The following is a 23,395-nucleotide window of genomic DNA, read 5'->3' on the forward strand; positions in this document are numbered from 1 at the left end:
CACTTCTATTTTCCTAATTTTACCAAAGTTTAAGAACTATATGATGAGCCATTAAAGAATGAAAAGATAAAGGGAGAATCTTATAATGGAAGAAAACACATTCATATCACAGGAAAATACCATACCAAGTAAAGTCCAGGCTACAACATTAGTAGGTTCCAAGCAAGTAGCATCCTCAAAGAAAATTTCTGCCTGCTCATACTTCTCCATAAGGACAGCCAGGACACCACACAGCAACAAGCTGAGAAGAGACCACCAACGTGATTCACAACATGGTCCCATGTCACAGTCATGGAACCAAGACAATTTCATATAGAAGCTTATGTGCTCCTACTCATTCTTCATCTCCCTTCCACACATACCTTTGGATATGATTCTGGTTGAGGGAAAGGGCTTTCCGAAAACACTCCTGTGCTTTGATGTTGTCCTCAGTTAGGAGGCAGAAGGCACCATAGTCCAGCCAGTGTTCCAGGTTCTGGGGCTCACGGACCAACCTCTATCACATGAAGCACCAGGAGGACCAAAGTTATTGTAATACTATGTCATATTTTTTATGCCCACAAAACCATAAATACTCTAAGTTGTATGAAAGCAGAAACTGTCATATTTTTAAAATTTACCACTGAATTCTGAATATCTAGCACAGATACTATTCTGGCTCATAGTATGTGGTGAATAAATACTTATTGGAATAATTTTTAAATTAAATCTTCAAGTCATTGCTTCTTAGTGTCGATGTTATGGTCACCATAAACTCCTCTAATTACTTAGGAACATAGATTCATTTTATAGTTCATTTTAAAGATCCACATATAATAATTCTGTCATGGTCTTGAGATGGCAAATATAAGTTTAAGTACAAATATGTAAAAAAAAGCATCTCATAATGAGTAAAAACTATAAAACATTGTTAAAAGAAATTAAAGATGACATAAACAAATGGAAACACATCTCATGTATATGGATTGAAAGACTTAATATTATTAAAATGTCAATACTGCCCAAAGCAATTTACAGATTCAATACAATCTCTATCAAAATCTCAATAATTTTTGTAGCAATAGGAAAAACACTCTAAAATTTACATGGATTCTCAAGGGACCCTGAATAGCCAAAACAATCTTGAAAAAGAACAAAACTGGAGAACTCATACTTGGCTTAAATGTGCCCATAACACGACACAGGGTTGCAGATTGGATAAAACGACAGGACCCATCCATATGTTGTCTACAAGAGACCCATTTTGAACCTAAGGATACATCCAGACTGAAAGTGAAGGGATGGAGAAGCATCTTTCATGCCAATGAGCCTCAAAAGAAGGTTGGGGTAGTGATTCTCATATCAGATAAATTAGATTTTAAACTAAAGACTAGTCAGAGATACAGAAGGACACCACATAATTCTTAAATCCACCAAGAATATCTAACAATTGTAAATATTTTTGCCCCAATATGGGAGCAGCCAATTATATAAGAAAACTGTTAATAAAGATAAAGAGTCATATTGATATGAATACATTAATAGTAGGAGATCTTAACATGCCACTCTCAGTAATAGACAGATCATCCAAGCAGAAAATCAATAAAGAAACAAGAGCATTGAATGACACATTGGACCAGATGGACCTCATAGATATATACAGAACATTCCACCCTAAAACAACAGAATACTCATTCTTCTCGAGTGTACGTGGAACCTTCTCCAGAATAGACCACATACTGGATCACAAATCAGGGCTCAACTGATACCAAAAGACTGAGATTATTCCCTGCATATTCTCAGATCACAATGCTTTGAAACTGGAGCTCAACCACAAGGAAGGGTTTGGAAGGAATTCAAACACCTGGAAGTGAACCACCACCTTGCTTAAGAATGCTTGGATCAACCAGGAAATCAAAGAACTTAAACAATTCATGGAAACCAATGAGAATGAAGACACTTTGGTCCAAAACCTATGGGATACAGCAAAGGCGGTCCTAAGGGGGAAATACATAGCCATCCAAGCCTCCCTTAAAAAAAAAATGGAAAAATCCAGAATACACGAGCTGTCTTTACACCTCAAAGAACTGGAGAATCAACAACAAATTAAGTCAACTCCACACACAAGAAGGGAAATATTCAAGATTAGAGCAGAGATCAGTAAGATAGAAAGTAGAGATACAGTAGAACGCATCAATGAAACTAGAAGCTGGTTTTTTGAAAGAATCAATAAGATCGATAAACCATTGGCCAAACTAATCCAGAAGAAAAGAGAGAAGGCCCAAATTAATAAAATTATGAATGAAAAGGGAGAGATCACAACTAACACCAAGGAAATAGAAACAATCATCAGAAATTATTATCAACAGTTACATGCCAATAAGTTAAGCAACCTAGATAAAATGGATGCATTCCTGAAAAACTATAAACTTCCAAAATTGTACCAGGAAGAAATTGACAACCCGAATAGACCGATATCAAGTAACGAGATAGCAGCAGTGATCAAAAGTCTCCCAAAAAATAAGAGCCCAGGACCTGATGGATTCCCTGGGGAATTCTACCAAACTTTCAAAGAAGAAATAACACCTATTCTCCTGAAGCTGTTTCAAAAAATTGAAGCAGAAGGAAAATTTCCAGACTCTTTTTATGAAGCCAGCATTACCCTGATCCCCAAACCAAGCAAAGACCTCACCAAAAAGGAGAATTTCAGACCAATATCACTGATAAGTATGGATGGTACGATTCTCAACAAGATCCTAGCAAATAGGCTCCAACAGCACATTAAAAAGATGATCCAAGGGGCGCATGAGTGGCTCAGTGGATTAAGCCGCTGCCTTCGGCTCAGGTCATGATCTCAGGGTCCTGGGATAGAGCCCCGCATCGGGCTCTCTGCTCTGCAGGGAGCCTGCTTCCTCCTCTCTCTCTGCCTGCCTCTCTGCCTACTTGTAATCTCTCTCTCTGTCAAATAAATAAAATAAAATCTTTAAAAAAAAAAAAAAAGATGATCCAACAGCACATTAAAAAGATGATCCGCCATGACCAGGTGGGATTCATCCTTGGGTTGCAAGGATGGTTCAACATTCACAAATCAATCAATGTGATAGAACAAATCAATAAGAGAAGAGAGAAGAACCACATGGTCCTCTCAATTAATTCAGAAAAAGCATTTGACAAAATCCAACATCTGTTCCTGATTAAAACCTTCAAATTATAGGGATAGAGGGAACATTCCTGAACTTCATAAAATCTATCTATGAAAAACCCACAGCAAATTATCATCCTCAATAGGGAAAAGCTCACAGCCTTCCCGTTGACAGCAGGAACATGACAAGGATGCCTACTCTCACCACTCTTGTTCAACATAATATTAGAAGTTATAGCAACAGCAATCAGACAACAAAGAGAAATTAAAGGTATCCAAACTGGAAATGAAGGAGTCAAACTCTCTCTTTGCAGATGACATGATACTTTATACGGAAAACCCAAAAGACTCTACCCCCAAACTACTAGAACTCATACAGCAATTCAGTAATGTGGCAGGATACAAAGTCAATGTACAGAAATCAGTTGCTTTCTTATACACTAACAATGAAAACACAGAAAGGGAAATTAGAGAATTGATTCCATTTACTATAGCACCAAGAACCATAAGATATCTGGAAATAAACCTAACCAAAGAGGTAAAGGATCTGTACTGGAGGAACGACAGAACACTCATGAAAGAAATTAAAGAAGGCACAAAAAGATGGAAGACCATTCCATGCTCATGGATTGGAAGAATAAACATTGTTAAAATGTCTATACCTCCTAGAGCAATCTATACTTTTAATGCCATTCTGATCAAAATTCCACCGGTATTTTTCAAAGAGCTAGAGCAAACAATCCTAAAATTTGTATGGAATCAGAAGAGACCCTGAATTGCTAAGGAAATGTTGAACAAGAAAAACAAAACTGGGGGCATCATGTTGCCTGACTTCAAGCTTTACTACAAAGCTGTGATCACCAAGACAGCATGGTACTGGCATAAAAACAGATACCGGGTTTCAAAACTTAAAAAGTTATAGTAATCTGTGTGGTGCTAGCATCAAGATAAACATATAAAACAATGGAATAGAATAGAGAGCCCTCACATATATGGTCAAATGATTTTTGAAAAAGAGGCCAAGACCATTCAATATATAAGGAGAATCTTTTCAGCAAATGGTGCTAGGAAATCTGGGTATCCACATCTACATGTAAAAAATGAAGTTGGACCCCTACTTAGTGCCATATACAAAAAATAACTCAAAATAGATCAAAGACCTAGATGTAGGACCTAAAACTGTAACATGACTCTGGATATCACAATGATTTCTTGGATATGATACCAAAGGCACAGTTAACAAAAGAAAAAAAAGACAAATTGGACTTCATCAAAAACCTTTAAAAAAAACTTTTGTACATCAAAAGAAACTCAACGGAGTAGAGAGGTAATTCACAGAACAGGAGAAAATATTTGCAAATCATATACCTGTAACTGGTAAGAATATTCAGAATATGTAAAGAACTACTAAAACTCAACAACAAAAATTAAACAAAAGTGACTGAAAAGTGGGCAAAGGATTTAAATAGACATTTCTCTGAAGATCTACAAATGGCCAAAATGCATGGGAATACCACTAAGATTATACTTTTTTAAGGTAAATACCCAGGAGTAGAAATTGTCAAACTATTTTCCAGGGTTGCTTTATCATTACGCATTTCCTCCAGCAAAGTGTGAGGGTTTCAGTTGTTTTGTATCCCCACCAGCACCTCTTATTGTCACCATTTTTCATTTAGTTATTCTAATGTATTGTAGTGGCACCTTATTGTGATTTGAATTTGCATTCCCTAATGGCTAGTGATGTTGAACATCTTTTCATGTTCTTATTTATCATATTTATGTCCTCTTTAGTGAAATATCTTTTCAGACAAACCATAAGTGACTCTTATTTCTCACAAAACAAACTGAGGGTTGCTGGGGGGAGGGGGGTTCCGGAGAGGGGGAGGGGGGTTATAGACATTGGGGAGGGTATGTGCTATGGAGAGTGCTGTGAAGTGTGTAAACCTGGCGATTCACAGACCTGTACCCCTGGGGATAAAAATACATTATATGTTTATAAAAAAATAAGAAATAAATAAAAAATTTAAAAAAAAGAAATATCTTTTTAAATCTTTTGCCCATTTTTATTTAATCATTTTTCTACTGTTGAATTTTGGGAGTTCTTAATATTCTGGATACAAATCCTTTGTCAGATATATGTTTTGCAGATGTTTTTCCTAATATCTACCTTTCTTTTCTTTCTCTTAATACTATCTTTTACAAAGCACACATTTTAATTTTGATGAAGTTCCATTTATCCTATTTTTCTTTTATGGATCATGCTTTTGCATCATGTCCTAAACTCCAGGTCATGAAGAATTTCTCCTTTGTTTTTTCTAAAATTTTCATAGTTTTATGTTTTACATTCAGATCTATGGTTCATTTTAAGTTGATTTTTTTTATAGTAGGCTCCACACCCAGCCTGGAGCCCAGTGGTGGGCTTGAATTCATGACACTGAGATCAAGACCTGACTGAGAGCAAGAATTGGATGCTCAACCACCTGAGCCACCAAGGGTGCCTTTTTTTTTTCTTTTTTTAAGATTTTATTTATTTATTTGACAGACAGAGATCACAAGTAGGCAGAGAGGCAGGCAGAGAGAGAGAGAGAGAGAGGAAGAAGCAGGTTCCCCGCCAAGCAGAGAGCCCAATTCGGGGCTCTATCCCAGAAGCCTGGAATCGTGACCCAAGCTGAAGGCAGAGGCTTTAACCCACTAAGCCACCCAGGTGCCCCACCAAGGTGCCTCTTAAATTGATTTTTTTATACAATGTTTGAGGCTTAAGTCAAAGTGTTTTTTTTTGTTGTTGTTGTTTTTTAGTCAAAGTTTATTTTTTTGCATATGGATGACCAATAGTTCTAATACCATTTTTTTAAAAAGACTGTCTTTTCTCTATTGATTTCCTTACACCTCTGTCAAAAATATAATGTCCTTATTTGTGTGGATCTATTTTTAGGTTCTATTTTATTGATTTATGTGTCTATCTTTTCATCAGTCCTGTTGGGTTTTAAATAATTAAAAACTATTTGTTATACCCATATTATACAAATAATAGTAACAATTACCACTGGCAAGACATTTAATTACCTCTTCATAATACACTGCTGCCATTTCAAAGTTCTCATTGACTTCTGCTTCAAATGCAAAGAGTCGAAGCTGTTCGCTGCTTGTATAGATGGTTGAAACAGCACCTTGGATATCATCTGGCATGGTCTTGTCATCGAGATGTTAAAGAAAACAAAACAATTACAAGTAGAGAGTCTTATAAGAATAAACTAGACGTGAGACCCCAGTTATAAGGCTGAAAATGATATTAGGGTTTCTTACAGTCTTGTCAATATAGTAAGAGAGTGAGAGTGAACCAAGAGAGAAATATCAAGGGTGAAAGAGAAGCTCAGGTGTCTGAATACCAACAAGCTAAGCTCATAGAGTTGAGTAAAAATTAATTTGGGCAGAACTATTCTCCTCAACCCTCAGGGCAGTCAAAAAATCTCTAAGTAAGCCTCCTTTGACCTCAAACAGCTTCTTACATTTTCTCTAGTGTACATGAAAAATATTATCATTTTTAGGTGCCATTACATGAAAAAGGTTGGCAAACACTAGCTAGTCTTCAAACATTGAAAAAACAGGAGATGAAGGGTGACGCTTTGGAAGTTGCTTCTGTACTTTTAGTGAGATATGTAAGCATATCCCAGAAAGGAAACATTTTAGAAATAGTCAGAATGTAGGAGAAAACTCCCCAAAATATTATGCTCCATATACCCACCCAGGAAAGCAGTTCTGGTATAGTAAGTAATCTCCTGGATCAGAAGATATTGTCAAGGCAGACCTCCCCAAATTCTTTAATTACAAGTAAAAATATTGGGGCAGTGGGTGGTTCAGTGGGTTAAGGTCTCTGCCTTCGGCTCTAGTCATGATCCAGGGTCCTGGGATCGAGCCCCACATTGGGCTCTCTGCCAAGCAGAGAGCTTCCTCCTCTCTCTCTCTCTCTCTCTCTCTGCCTGCCTCTCTGCCTACTTGTGATCTCTGTCAAATAAATAAATAAAATCTTAAAAAAAAAAGAAGTAAAAATATTATCAGTGACATTAACAAGTAGGGTAACTAAGGGATGTAGAGAGTAAAGCTAAATTTGAGATGGGCCAAAGAAAGTTCCTGATCATGGAAGAAGGCTGTTCTTTGTTATTTTTAACTTTGATGATCTTGACCTCCAAATCCCTCCAGCAACACACTTCATTGCAAACCAGAAATACTCTACCTCTAATATCCCACTCCCAGAATCTATGTTACAAGTCTTCAGTCCTTTTGTCACTTAATCCCCTGAAAACTGCGCTTTGACTTTATTTCCATAATTTCCAATATGCCTATCTTTCCCAAGTGGGTAAGCTTGGACCTCATGATCATCCACTCATACTACTCTCTCGCCAGCACACTCAGGTCCCAGGCATCCTTGTCTTTCTTCTGCACTTGGTCTGAAGACTCCCAATTAAAACAACCCTACTATCTGACTTCTTAAGTCTTAGACAAGAGCTGCTAACAGGTCCTGAGGAAAACTGCATACACAAAGAAATATCTGGGCTGCCACAGATTCTTTGGCATTCAGCCTTAGCTGAAGGCCTTTCAGACTCTCTGCAATCTATGTAGTTGTCCTTGTTCAACAACAAATTCCATAATGCTATGATGTAGTACCTAAATTTTCTTCTCTTTCTTCATGCTTTTTATTCAAATGTTATTCCCTTCATTGTCCGCAAAGACATTATTTCACAGAGGAAATGGAAATCATTAGGCCAGAAATTCCTCAGCTAATGAACTCCGCACTGAGAGAGTTTATTTCTGTATCCATTGTATATCCTTCCTTTCAGTCTGAGGAAGAAGCATCACATCCTTCTCTGTTCTTGATCCTTTCCCACCTGTATATACCCTGGGCTTTGCCATCAATTATTCTCTCTTTCCTTCTATTTTCAGTTTCTTCCCATCTGCTAACTCCTTTTCCCAAACCTATGAGTATGCTAAAGACATCTCTAGCTTAAAAAGAAAATCTCTATAATTTCTAGCTACTACTTTCCCCTCCCTTCCTTTCATCTTCCAACTTCTTGAATTTATATTTACCTGCTTCTTAATCACTCATTTACTCCACAGTTCATTATAATCTGAATCTACTCCATTAGCTCACTGATATTGCTATGTGAAAGTTAATAACCTCTTTATTTTCAGATTCAATAAAAACTTTTCAAATTTTGTTTTTCTTTTTCCCCCCAGTTTATTGAGATATAATTGATATACATCACTGTGTAAGTTTAAGGCATAGAGCATAATGGTTTGACAGACACGTCCTATAAAATAATTACCACAATAAGTTTAGTTAGTATCCATCATCTCAAATGGACATAATAAAAAGAAAAAGAAAAAAAGAAAATTTTTTTCTTGTGATATGAACTCTTAAGATTTACTCCCTTAACTTTCACATATATCATACAACAGTGTTAGCATTAGTCATCATGCTGTACATTACATCACTAGTACTAGTTTACCTTGTAATTTGAAGTTTATACCTTTTGATGACCTTGTTCCAATTCTCGCTCCCCATGAACTCCTAGGAATATTTGACATTGTTGACTACTTTTTCTTCTTAAAATTATCTCCCCGTAGCTTCTGTGATACCACTGTCTTCTGGCTTTTACCTTTTTAAAAATTCACTTATCTCCTTCCATTAATTCTTTTTTTTAAATTAAAGATTTTTATTTACTTACTTGACAGAGAGAGACACAGCAAGAGAGGGAACACAAGCAGGGGGAGTGGGAGAGGGAGAGGCAGGCTTCCCGCTGAGCAGGGAGCCTGATGCGGGGCTCAATCCCAGGACTCTGGGATCATGACTGAGCCACCCAGGTGCCCCTCCTTCCATTAATTCTTTTACTCATCCATCCCTTAAATGCTGCTGTTTGATAGGGTTCCACTGACAGCTCACTTCTCTCTCGACTCATGTTTTTCTCAGCAGCTTCATTTATGATCATATTTTAACTAGTATCTAAGGCATATCTTTTGTTGCACTTCACAGATACTGGTTTTTTTGGTCTTTTGCATTTTTTTGTTTGTTTTTTTTTTTTACAAATTGAAGATTTGTGGTAACTCTGTGTCAAGCAAGTCTATTGTGCCATTTTCTTTTTTTTTTTTTTAAAGATTTTATTTATTTATTTGACAGACAGAGATCACAAGTAGGGAGCGAGGCAGGCAGAGAGAGAGAGAGAGGAGGAAGCAGGCTCCCTGCCAAGCAGAGAGCCCGATGCGGGGCTCGATCCCAGGACCCTGGGATCATGACCTGAGCGAAAGGCAGAGGCTTTAACCCACTGAGCCACCCAGGCGCCCCTATTGTGCCATTTTCTAATAGCATTTGCTCACTTTGTGACTCTGTGTCACATTTGGGTAATTGTCACAATAATTCAAGCTTTTTCATTGTTAACTATATTTGTTACAGTGATCTGTGATCTGTGGTTAGAATTCACTGAAAACTCAGATGATGGTTAGGATTTTTTAGCAATACAGTATTTTTTAACGAAGATACGTACATTGTTTTTCTAGACATAATGCTATTGCATACATAATAGTCTCCAGCATAGTGTAAATATTTATATGCACTGGGAAACCAAAAAATTCATTTGACTTGCTTTATTGTGATATTTGCTTTATTGTGGTGGTCTGGAACCAAACTGTCAATATCTCCAAGTAATGCCTGTATATACTCATGGTTCCCCAAATCTTCTCTCCAGCTCAGATCTCTCTCTTGAGAAAAACCCCACAAGAACCAATGTTTAAAAGTGATTTCAACAATCACCTGCCTCCTACCAAATTCACTTGTGTTGTATTTCCTGTTCTAGTTAATGGTACTATAAGCTACCCCATCATTGAGCCTTAAACTTAAGAATCTTTGACCCCTTTATTACCAAATAATAACTGGTTAACACTACCAGTTTCATCACATCTAACCCATATGACATACTGCCATCAGAGTGGTTTTCATAAAATGTAGATCTGATCATATTATTCTACTTACAATGTAATTAAATTTATTGCTTCCAAATGCTAATAAGGGAAAAAGTCAAGACTTCTTTGTGTAGCATATAAGGCTTCCATCCACATTCTCAATCCCCCTACTAGGAACTGATCCCTGGCTTCAACTCCTACTTCTATGTCCCTTAACCACTTCAACCTCCATTCCTAAATGATATGCAGTCTCTGTATATGCCACACACTTCCAATCTTCCAAGCTTTTGTGATGTTCCCTATGACTTAAATGCTCTGAAACATCCACCTGGAAAATTTTTAGCCTTCAAGCTCAAGGCACAGCTCTTCTGTGAATCCTTTCCTGACACCTTTCTCAGGGTGAAGTTGACCACTCTTTAGGCGTCCCCTAACTTGCTCTCCCATGGATATGTCCATATCACTGCACTTATCTCACCTACAGCACTTATTTGTATTTGATGTCTCTCTTCTCTACTAGACAGGGATTCCTTGACAGCACAAGGCAACAGTAATTACTATCTCATGCTCAACTCTCAAGGCAATTTACTAAATCATCTGTGCTCAAGGTAGAATTATTTTCTTAATCCTAGGATATCAGACACTCCTCACCTTCCCCCTCCAGAAAGGCTAGACAAGGTGAAAGAAAAAGTAATGGTGACAGTAAAGGGAAAAACAAACAGAAGGTTTGAGGAACCATGGCTGCTTTGAGACAACCAAGGGGACAAAAAGACTTTGATTTTCGTCATTGTTTTCAAATAAACCACAATTATATACATTTAAAAATGAGCAAATGAAGACAATATGCAAGCTGTGCAAATATAGATAGAAAGAGACAAATGGGAGAAGAGTAGGCTAACAGTCAAATAGAAAAGGCACGTTTGGGGGCACATGGGTGGCTCAGTGGGTTAAGCATGCAACCCTGGATTTAGGCTCAGGTCATCATCTCAGGGTTGTGAGATCAAGTTCTGTGTGGGGCTTCGCAATGGGCAGGGAGCCTGCTTGGGAGTCTCTCTCTCTCTCCCTCTCTTTCTGCCCTACTCACCCACCTCTCAAAAAAAAAAAAAAAAAAAAGAAAGAAAGAAAGAAAAGGCATGTTTGAAGTATCATTGTCATTGAAGTAAAATATCTGAAAGCTCATAATGTTTCTTAGTTTTGATTGCCAATCATGGAGAGCAAACTGAAAATTGTACACACTCACAGAATGAATAAAATGATGATTTTTGTTTTATAATTTTATTAGCTGATTTTATATATTTCTTTTATCCATCACATTTACGACAGTTATGAAAGTTATTATGCCAGGAAGTTGGATTATTCTCCCTCATTCTCCCAAAAACTAGTTTTATAATTTAGGCAGTTTCTTATTCATCTTTGTCAGTGCAACAGAGTAGACACCTCATAAATGTTTGCTGAATGAAGAAAGGAAGCAAGCAAGGAAGGAATCATTCAGAGACTCTGATGTCCTATGGAGAAAAAGAAGGGCTCTTAATTCTTTTTTTTTTTTAAGATTTTATTCATTTGGCAGACAGAGATCACAAGTAGGCAGAGAGGCAGGCAGAGAGAGAGGGGGGAAGCAGGCTCCCTGCCGAGCAGAGAACCCGATGCGGGGCTCGATCCCAGGACCCTGAGATCATGACCTGAGCCAAAGGCAGAGGCTTTAACCAACTGAGCCACCCAGGTGCCCCAGGGCTCTTAATTCTTGAGCACCTACCTGGTTTAAGGCCACATGCATCTGATCCACCAAGAACACATAAAGCTCACTAATAAACATTTGTAGTTCCTCCTGGCTTTCAAATGGCGTTGTCTTCAAATACTTCTCTCTCACAATCTTTACTACAGCATGCTATAAGAGACATAGATCATCCATTCGATTAAAGAGTCCAGCACCACACTGACAACACAGGCCTCCCTTGAGCCCTGGTCTAAGGCTCATCAGAACTCCAGAAAGTAATTGATTTCTCCCTTGGTAACTACTAGAATGTCAGGTCTCTGATTTTCCCTCAGTCAGCATACTCTGCATGACTTCTTTTCTTGATGTCATCTCTACTACCGTTAATGCAGAACACATATCATATGAAGAGAGCCATAAAGCTAAAGAAGAACTCAGTATTAGGTTTATGTATTACCTCTCTCATGGTGACCACATGATACAAGAGGAAAAGGTGTGATTTCACAGTCTAGAGAATGGAATTCTACTTCTAATTCTGCCACTGTACAACCTCAAAAATTGAAGTTACTACCTCATTTTCCTCATTTGTTATATGGATGTGTACTTCTGGTCTCATTACCTTACTCAGAAGATGACTGAGAAGCCAAAGAAAGATAACAAGTAGGTGATAAAACTTAAAATGCTGTACAAATAACATTTTGCTGTAGCCATGACAGTCCCCCCACTCCCCCCCCCGGCTAACATTATTGCCAGGTTTTGTACTAAGCACTTTCCATGCATCATATTATTTAATTCTCATAATGACCCCACATGATAGTATTAGTATTATTCCTCATCATTACACAAAGTAATTAAAGCTTAGAAAGGTAAAGTCATTTGACCATTCAGCTAGTAATGGTAGAACCAGGAATCAAACTAAGTTGTGAATATGCCACCTACTGAGAAGAACTGCTCGCCTCCATGGGCATCAGTTGTTTTTCACCTTATTACTTCCATGTGCTTTCTTTGTATCTGTTAAGTACAGTACAGGACACATGATAAATGTGCACAGAGAGGCAATCCAGAATAGCAGTTAAGAATGTGAATTCTGGAGCAAGAAGGCTGCCTGAATTTGATTCTCATCTTTACCCTTTACTAGTTCTATGCTCTTGGGGAAATTACTTAACCAATTAATATTGCATTTCTCCAACTGTAAAATGAAGACTATCTACTTCATAGGGTTGTTGTTAGGATTAAATTAGTAAAATACAAAGCATTTAAAAATTTGTCTGGTGTACTGCAAATGCTCAATAAATGTTAACCATTATGATGCAGAAGATTATTACTAAGTAATATTTCTCAAATCTTAGTGATTCTGTGGACTATGAAAGGTAGGTAATGGGAGACCGAGAATTAGTCATGGAATCAGTACCAGGTACAGAGTTTCTACCTGCCACAGCAATATGAAACCTGGCTCAAAATCTGGCCTAGCGTCAAGGAAAGACTTAACACCAGGGCTTTGCACAAGTGGAGCTTCTCATGTTCTATCAGATGGAACATAACTCTTGGCACCAACAGCGAGAATGGTGGAAGCATAGCTGAACATGACCAGAGAAAAACTAAGAATTAGGAATGTAGAGAAGATGCCTCATAAAAATCCACTGAACAATTAAATGAATATTTACCTTGAGCTGTTCTTTGAAAGCGAAGTATTTTCCAGAGCAGTTAAGTTCATAGCTGAGCAGGCACTTCTGCTCCTCCATGGTTTCACTATCCATGTTACTCCCCAGTTTGGCCACCTGTTTTCCAAACATCCTATGATACTCATCCAGAATAGCTCTAGAAATATTCTTGATCTGCATGTGGTAGTCACTCACTGCCTAGCAAAATACAAAATATCTGGTAAAGAGGCCTCAAAGAGATCAAGATATATAATAGAATTCTGAAACTGGATTGGATTTTACATTCAATAATGCTTTAGGTATAAATTGCCCTTTACTTTTCAGCTCAGAGACTACCAGCCAAAGAGGAAACACTATTCATTATTCATTGTATGTCACTGGTCACAAACAGAACCAGGAAGAGAAATATGTGAAGCTACAATTTTTCACCCCTTCTAGAAAACATACTGAAGAATTCATGCCTTATTTTCAAATTGGTGCACTCAACACTTTATTACTTATAGTTTCACCATGGCTTTGGCACTTGCCTTCTGAGCTCCTCCTGTCCGACGGGTAAGAGGCGGCCTGGGAGGAATCATTTCCTTGACCCTGTACCGAAAAAAATGATAAAAACAAAACCAAACTTTATTATCTGCAGATTTATGTTCTCTTATTCCTACTTCCAAAGGGCCTGTACGGGAGAGATATAAGTTTTGTTTCCACATCATGCTTGAGCATTATAATTCTCTCATGTAAAAGCCTAGATGTGAAACACAGAACAGTATATGGCTATGGATTCAACGGGAAAGAAGCCAGCTACTTAGAAATCAGCAAAGCTGTACTTTTGGCTAATTTCAGCTCTGGTTTTACTCTTATACATTTTTTAAAAGTGTTATTGCACTCAAGAGACTGCTTGACTCAGGAGTTGGCAAGAAATGGGTGTTATGATATAAGTGCACTCCACAGAGTCTCTGAAAGAATGAAGTTTTAGAAGTCTAAATGGTACAGGCAAGTCAATACTTTTCTTTCCTTTTCATCTATGATAAAAAGTGTCCTCGGGGCACCTGGGTGGCTCAGTGGGTTAAAGCCTCTGCCTTCGGCTCAGGTCATGATCCCAAGGTCCTGGGATCGAGCCTTGCATCGGGCTCTCTGCTCAGCAGGGAGCCTGCTTCCCCTTCTCGCTCTGCCTGCCTCTCTGCCTACTTGTGATCTCTGTCTGTCAAAAAAATAAATAAATAATCTTAAAATAAATATATATATATATATACAAATTCAATTTTTCTTTAATAGGTCCTATGTAATTATATACCTCTGCTCATTATTTCTAATTTTAGTTTTATTTATTTATTTTTTAAGATTTTATTTATTTATTTATTTATTTGACAGACAGAGATCACAAGTAGGCAGAGAGGCAGGCAGAGAGAGAGAGGAAGGGAAGCAGGCTCTCCACTGAGCAGAGAGCCCGATGCGGGGCTCGATCCCAGGACGCTGGGATCATGACCTGAGCTGAAGACAGAGGCTTTAACCCACTGAGCCACCCAGGCGCCCCTAGTTTTATTTATTTTAATAGGTATTATATCCTATGATTCAAAACTTATGGGGTATAAAAACAATATATACTAAATTGTCTCCTTGTTGACAACCTTGTTGTTCAGCCACCCAATTTCCTCTCCAGAGACAAAGTTATTTATTCACTCATTCAAGACATATACTGAGTGCCTACCACCCATCAGGCACTTTTCTAAGTGTTGGGAATAGAGCATTAAACAAATTAGGCAAAAATCCTTGTCCTCATGGAACTTATATTCATGGAACTTATATTTTCTTTTTTTTTTTCCCATTTTATTTATTTTTTCAGCGTAACAGTATTCATTCTTTTTGCACAACACCCAGTGCTCCATGCAAAACGTGCCCTCCCCATTACCCACCACCTGTTCCCCCAACCTCCCACCCCTGACCCTTCAAAACCCTCAGGTTGCCCCAACCTCCCACCCCTGACCCTTCAAAACCCTCAGGTTGTTTTTCAGAGTCCATAGTCTCTTATGGTTCGCCTCCCCTCCCCAATGTCCATTATATTTTCTAAAGAAAGGCAATTATTAAGATAAATATTTTAGTGATATGTGCCACAGAGAAAAATAATGCAGGAAGGCAGACGGGCTATGTTGGGGGCTAGGGTGGTGAAGCAGGGAAACACATTTCATCAAGACACTTACTGAGATGGTAACATTTGAGTAAAGACTTCAGGGAAGTGAGGAAGCAAGGTGTGTAGATACCTGGGATAAGGAAAGTACAGACAAAAGGGAACAGAAAGTGTAAAGGCCTTGCTGCAACAGTGTGCTTCGCATGTGTGAAGAACAGCAGGAAGCCAAGTATGAATGGATAGGAAAAGTGAGAGCAAAGTGCATAATGAATACATAGTCACTTGTAGGCCATTGTAAGGATTTAGGCTTTTACTCAGAGTGTGCCAGGGGGTCGGTAGTTTCTGAGCAGAGGAGTTAGTTACATGGGTTGACCTCCACTTTAACACAGTCAGTATAGAAGGCTATATTAAAATAAATTGTCCAAATGTCCATCAACTGAAGAATGGGGGAAAATGTGGTATACCCATACAGTGAAATATTATTCAACAACAAAGAAAAGAAGTACTGATACATGCTACAGTATGGCTAAACCTTGACAGCATTATGTTAAATGAAAGAAGCCAGTCACAAATACCACATATTGTATGATTCCATTTATATGAAATGTCCAAAGCTGGAAAATTTATACAGACAAAAAGTAGATACATGGTAGCCTAGGGCTGGGGAGTTCTGGGAGAGGGGATGGCATGAGGGTTGGGAGGAAATATAGAGTGACTGCTAATATGTATGAGATTTCTTTTAGGGGTAAGAAAAATGTTATAAAGTTGATTATGGTGAAGGCTGTATTACTCTGTGAGTATACTAAAAACCACTGGTTTGGGTATGGTTTAAATGGGTGAAGTGAATGGTATGTGAACTATTATCTCAATAAAGTTGTTACTTTATAAAAAGAATAAACTGAAGGGTAGAATAGTAGATGTAGGGGGACCAGGTAAGAGATTACAATGATTCTGACCAGAGAGTTTGTGAGAATTAAATGTATGAATCCAGAGTTCAAGAGAGAGGCCTGGGGCGCCTGGGTGGCTCCGTGGGTTAAAGCCTCTGCCTTCGGCTCAGGTCATGATCCCAGGGTCCTGGGATCGAGCCCCACATCAGGCTCTCTGCTTTGCAGGGAGCCTGCCTCCCCCTCTCTCTCTGCCTGCCTCTCTGCCTACTTGTGATCTCTGTCTGTCAAATAAATAAAATCTTTAAAAAAAAAAAAAAAAAAGAGAGGCCCATGGTCTGTATACAAGTTTGAAAGCCATCAGCACATAGATGGTAGTTAGAGCCATGGGACTAGATAAAAACCAAGGGAGTAAATGTAGATTGAAAAGGGTCCAACGACTGAGCTCTGAGAGACTCCAACATTTAGAGGCTAGAGAGATAAAGAAGCCAGAGGAGGAGGAATAAAACCAAGAGAGTATAGTATTCTGAGAGCCTGGTAAAGAAAGAGCTTCAAGGAGGACTGAATCATTAAACACTAATAACAGGTCACAATGACCTTGAAAAGACCATTGGATTTAATAATGCAGTAGTCATTAATGGCCTTGCTAAGAACATTTATCTGTAAAGAAGTTACTGGAAGGGCCACCTTGGGTAGCTCAGTGTGTTAAAGCCTCTGCCTTTGGCTCAAGTCATGATCCCAGGATCCTGGGATCGAGCCCTGCATCCAGCTCTCTGCTCAGTAGGGAGCCTGCTTCTCCCTCTCTCTCTGCCTGCCTCTCTGCCTACTTGTGATCTCTGTCTGTCAAATAAATAAATAAAATCTTTAAAAAAAAAAAAGTTACTGGAAGTGAGTTACTAGGTTAAAAGACACATGCTTATGTATTTTAATAGCTATTACAACACTGTCCTCCCCAGGATTTTTACCAATTTATACTCTCACTAGTTTGAATGAGAGGACATATTTCTAATGTGCTCACCAAAAACTTAATGAGTTATTAAGCTTTTTTTATCTTCTGCAATTAAAAAAAGGTATTTCAGGGTAGTTTTTAAATTTGTATTTCTTTTATTGTAAACATAACTGTGCTTCTCTTTATGTTTAAGAATGCATTAAATATATACATTGACAAAGATTCAGCAGTTAGGTACATGTATGTCTCAGCCAGGAACCAAAGGCAAATCAACTTTTATGAATATTGGGTCCAATATTCTAGCACTGCCATTCTTACTTCGCCTTTGCTCTGTAATATTGACACTTGGTGTAGCTTGAAGGAGAAATCTGCCTTTTACCTCTCTACAGCCAAAGAAAAACTCACAGGTAATAACCATATCTAATTAAAAATTCTAGGGGCACCTGGGTGGCTCAGTGGGTTAAAGCCTCTGCCTTTGGCTCAAGTCATGATCCCAGAGTCCTGGGATTGAGCCCTGCATCAGGCTCTCTGCTCAGTAGGGAGCCTGCTTCCCTCCACCCCCGCCTGCCTCTCTGTCTACTTGTGATCTCTGTCTGTCAAATAAATAAATTAAAAAAAATTTTTTTTTAAAGTCCAAGAGCAGGGGCATCTGGGTGTCTCAGGTCTTCATCTCACAGTGGTGGGATGGAGCCCTGCATCAGACTCTGCACTCAGCAGGGGGTCTACTTGAGATTCTCTCTCCCTCTCCCTTTGCACCTCCCTACTAGGCTTTCTCTCTCTCTTTCTAAAATAAATAAATAGGGGCTCCTGGGTGGCTCAGTTCATTAAGGATCTGCCTTTGGCTCAGGTCATGATCTCAGGGTCCTGGAATTGAGTCCTACATCCAGCTCTGTGCTTAGCAGGGAGTCTGCTTCTCCCTCTTACCCTCCCCCCATCATGCTCGTGTGTGCACTCTCTCTCTCCCTCCTCACTCTCTGAAATGAATAAATAAAATCTTTTTAAAAATTTTAAAAAATAAATAAATCTTTAAAAAATAAGATAAAAAAAATAATATTGTTCTGCATATTTGAGGGGCACCTGGCTGGCTCAGTTGGAAGAGCACATGATGCTTGATCTCAGGGTCATGAGTTAAAGCCACATGTTGGGTATAGAGATTACTAAAAATAAATAATAAAACTCAAAAGAAACCCAAAAATATTGTATTGCATATTTGAATATTGTTAAAAGAGTAGACCTTAAAAGCTCTCATCACAAGAAAAAAATTTTTGTACAACTCTGCACGGTGACAGATATTAACTAGACTTATTGTGGTAATCATTTCAGTTTTACAACTATTGAATGTTGTACACCTGAAACTAATAAAATGTTAAATTTCAATTATACGTCAATTAAAAAAATTATAAAAAATTATAAAAAAATTATAAAAAACTTGCACCTACATTTGCTATAAAACTTTCATTAAACTTGCTGTTATTTTGTCACTAAGTATTCCCTATGTAAGAGCTCAAATAAGAAATCTGTTTTAGAAACTAATGTCAGGAAGATATCTGATCTCTTTTGGAACTAGCATGGGTCCTCCTTTAGGATTAGAGCTGCATAATTTATAGCATTTTCCGTTTTGTTAAACAAAAAAGATTTGATGCTTATTTATGAAAGTTCTATTTAACACTTTCTTTCTCTTTGTTTCCATGGCTTGAGTTTTCAACTATTTCCAGATTATCAATTTTATTTTATATATATCATTTATAATAAATATTATCAACTTATTTTCAGAAAGGGATTAAGTGCAAAGTTTTTAAAAGTTTTGAAACTTTTTGGTATTAAGGATAAATGTGCCACTACAAGCAAGTTATTTTCAAAAGAGGACTTCCAAATGACTAATATGTGAAAAAATGTTTAATCTCACTAAAACATTTATAATGTGGATTAAAATTAAAATGATAAACTTTCCCCTGTCAAAATAGCAAATACAAAAAATTATTGTGTTGGTGAATGTATGAAGAAAGAGCAGGCTCATACACCAGTTGTGGAACTGCAAACTTTTTGGAAGGCAACTTGCAGATATTTTTCAAAGGCCTTAAAAATATTTGTAATAAATAATCTCCTTTCCTTTCATCCTGCATTGAGCATAGTGTCCCTTGCATCAAAAGGTAAAGTCTAGATGTCAGCAAAATGAGAGAGTAAAAAACTCTAAACTCACCCATCCTTCTGTAGAAACACTGAAAACAATAATCAGAACTGTCTGAACCAACTCTGAGAGAACTGTGGAAGATAGTCAAGAGTTTACAGCAATGAACCAGATATTGAAAACCAAAAAAAAAGGCAACTATAATAGTGAGCAAGCTTAGAGGCATTTTTACTTGCCCTTGCCTCATGCTATTCCCAGCTCAGTGGCAATATTGAAAATGGAAACCTGCATTTCCAGTGTGGCACACTAGGCTCTGATTCTGGAGAAGCAGAGCAGTCCTTGTTCACAAGTTACTGCATTTGTTTTAACCTCTCTGGGGTTACCTGAATGACTGACATAAGGCACTCAATACTATTTCTCCTATCTTGAAATCCACTCACAGAAGAAAACCAGTGGGTGCACATTGCTCAAAAATATTGTAAGATTATAAAAAACCCATAGTTCTGTGGGACAAAAGATTGTGGTTGATATACAACAAACCACCTAAGGCCTTGGAAGAAAAGCAGGTTTCTCTGGGAAATTAGGGTATTCGAAAGTACTTGTACAGAAGAATTTAGAAAGCTATACATATGCTCAGGATGAGATACATGTTCAGAAAAGACTTGAGAAAACCTTAAGCTTCCACCATTGACTGATCTGTATCCCAGTACAAGAGGAAGTGAAGGCTAAGGCAGAATTATAAACAGCCTAGTTAAGCAATAAAAGACTGTTCCAGGGGCACCTGGGTGGCTCAGTCATTTAAGTGTCTGACTCTTGATTTTGGCTCAGGTCACAGTCTCGGGGTCATGGGATTGAGCCCTGCCTCAGGCTCCCTGCTCAGCAGGGAGTCTGCTTCTCTTCCTCTCTATGTGGTCCCCCTGCTCCCCCTGCTCACATGTGCTCTGTCTCTCTGTAAATAAATAAATAAGTCTTAAAAAAAAAAAAAGAAAGAAACCAGAGAGAATGCCCAGCATGTAATCATCTATAAAGACAAAAAATTTTTTTTGTTTTATTTTTATTTGTTTGATTATATCAAGATCCTAGCATTCAAGAAAATCTCAATCAAAACACTAGCTGAACACAACCTACAACTTCAAAATTAAGAACAGCAAACCCTGGGGAAGGGGAAAATCTGATTCCCAAAGTTCCCACTTTATAATATCAAACTGTCCAGTTTTCAACAACAAAAAAAATCACAAGATGTATTTTAAAAAAACATAAAAATGTGGCTCTTTCAAAAGAAAAAAATAAATTGATATTGTCCCTGAGGAAGCCCAGACACTGGACTTGCTACAAAAAGATGTGAAATAAAACAACTTACTTGTGCTCAAAGAGTTAAAGGAAACCACAAAGGATTAAGAGCAATCAGGAAAATTATGTATAAACAAAATAAGAACAGAGTATCAATAAAGAGATAGAAATTTTTTAAAGAACTAAATAGAAAGTCTGTAGTTGAAAGTACATTAACTGAAATGAAATTACTAGAGGGTTCAACAGATTTGGTCAGGCAGAAGAAAGAATGAGCAAACTTGAAGACAGGATAATTGAAATTACCTAGTCTGAGGAACAGAAAGAAAAACAAATAAAAAGTAAACAGGGCCTAAAATATGTGGGACACCATCAACATACACAATTTGTATGACCAACATACACCTTATGGGAATCTCAGAAGGAGAAGAGAAAGGCAAAGGGCCAGAAAGATATGAATCTATATATCCAAGAAGCATAACAATTTCCAAGCAGAATAAACTTGAAGATATCTATACTAAGACACATCATTGTCAAATTGTAAGAAGCCAAAGACAAGAGAAAAACTCAAAACACAGCGAGAGGAGTGATTTGTCCCATAAGATAAACAGATAATTTCAATAATGTCAATAAGAATAACCCAAGCCATGGAGGCCAGAAGGTACTAGGGTAACATATTTAAGGTTTTGAAAGAAAAAAAATGTCAACCAAAAATTCTATATATAGTAAATTACCCTTCAAGAATGAAGAAAAAATTAACAAACAAAACCTAAAAGTCTATTAGTAAGATCTAATCTATAAGAAATGCCAAAAGGGGCCTCTCAGGCTGAAATGAAAGGACACTAGTCAGTAACTGGAAGGTAACTGAAGAAATAACACTGGTAAAGGTAAATATGAAAATGAGTATTATTGTACTTTTGGTTTGTAACTCCTGTGTATTTGTTTTTTGAAGGTAAATGCATAAAATAGTAGTTAGAAATCTTTCCTAATAGGCACAAAATGTATAAAAATATAATCTGTAACTGGGGTGCCTGAGTGGCTCAGTCTGTTGAGAATCTGACTCTTGATTTTGGCTCAGGTCATGATCTCAAGGTGAAGTCAAGCCTCCTATCTGGGTCTCCAGGAACATTACTCCCCATTTTATAGAGATAAAAAGAATAATAAGATAATATCATGAACAGTTGTATATCAACAAATTGAATAACATAGATGAAATGGATAATTTTCTACAAACACAATCAAAGGACTATGGTACAATATAAAAACCATTTTTTAAAATCATATTTATTTATATGTGACATGGGTGTGTATGTTTGTGGTATGTGTGTATAACACAGAAACTTTACAGTAACTCCAGAAGGATAAGTACCAGTTTTTTAAAGCAGTTATCACTGGGTGTGTAGAAATCTGAGTGTTTTTATATACTTGCTGATCTCAATTTTTCAAAATGTTGATTTTTTTTTATAATGAGCATATACTGCTTTTGTAATAAGAAAACAACAGTAACAAAAGAAATTTCATCTGAGGGAAAAAAAAACAAAAAACTTTCTGCCACTTAGCCTAGGAAAATTATATTTATGGGGACAATCTGAATTCCTTTTATTTATACCTAAAATGTTTTTGCAAAACAAGTATAAGAACCATTGCTACACACCTTTTGGCTAGCTCCTCTGGCATTCGCTTCGGAACCAAGGCTTTGTCCAGCTGAATCTCCAACACAATGTATGTCCCTGCTTCTATATATTGCTGTAAAGATATTTTTCTCTAATTTATTCTTTCCATTAAAAACAGATATATATAAACAAATTTTAGTACCGTGACATTCATAATACAAGTAAGAAAACTGCAGGTACAAATATATGTATATAGCATGATCTTGACTGTCAAAATATTTTTAATACAGAAAAATAACTGGAAAGAAAAGGTAACAGTGGTTATCTCTTGCAGAAAAGCATTTTCAATTTTATTCTTGGAAAGTTCTATCCTAGCTGAAGTGCTGTTTAACTTGTTCAATACTTTTCTTAGAACTGTTTTAAGTGAATGCTATTCTTTCTGCCACCACATCTTCCAAGTCCTATGGAAATATTCACATAACGTTCTGATAGTCCCACTCACAGCAGCTACATCACCATCTACCAACTGCAACCTGATGGACATTTTTACCCAGAATTTTGCCAGCATCCTAAATACAACATCTCCCAAACTGAACTTATCCTTTCCCTTATATTGGCCTCTCTTTTGACTTTTCTCTTGAAACCTGAGTTATCTGCAGCTTCTCTTCCTCAGCACCCTCAAACTTCCCAACTCCAGATCTTGCCTCTTCAAGTTTCTGTCTTTCTTTTTCTATGACCTCTTCCCTAAATCAAACTGGCACTAACACTCATCTCTACTATAATAAAAACCTATAAACTGATATCTTAACCCCAACCTCACTCTTTTTCACATCCTTGCAAGAGTTCTGCCCATTAAATACATATAAGGTCTTATTTCCACATGACTTAAAAACCTTTCATGTGAGTCTCTAAGATGAGGCTCAAGAGTCCCTCATCACCTATATAATGAAACCCAAACTTTTTAACAAGGCTTT

At 37.4% G+C, this 23,395-nt stretch overlaps 1 protein-coding gene across 1 annotated transcript in view; it reads right to left on the reverse strand.

Annotated features, from left to right (window-relative positions):
• Nucleotides 1-23,395, reverse strand: part of CFAP70 (cilia and flagella associated protein 70) — a 123,922-nt gene that overhangs the window by 43,645 nt on the left and 56,882 nt on the right. The window contains exons 13-19 of the mRNA XM_046027864.1: nucleotides 22,463-22,554; nucleotides 13,969-14,029; nucleotides 13,445-13,639; nucleotides 11,823-11,954; nucleotides 6,185-6,310; nucleotides 363-496; nucleotides 126-241 (exon numbers count right to left, since the gene is read on the reverse strand). Of these exons, the coding sequence (XP_045883820.1) occupies nucleotides 126-241; nucleotides 363-496; nucleotides 6,185-6,310; nucleotides 11,823-11,954; nucleotides 13,445-13,639; nucleotides 13,969-14,029; nucleotides 22,463-22,554 (856 nt within the window). The remainder of the gene's footprint in view (nucleotides 1-125; nucleotides 242-362; nucleotides 497-6,184; nucleotides 6,311-11,822; nucleotides 11,955-13,444; nucleotides 13,640-13,968; nucleotides 14,030-22,462; nucleotides 22,555-23,395) is intronic.

The sequence above is a fragment of the Meles meles genome, chromosome 13, assembly GCF_922984935.1.
Source record: "Meles meles chromosome 13, mMelMel3.1 paternal haplotype, whole genome shotgun sequence".
Classification (NCBI taxonomy): Eukaryota; Metazoa; Chordata; class Mammalia; order Carnivora; family Mustelidae; genus Meles; species Meles meles.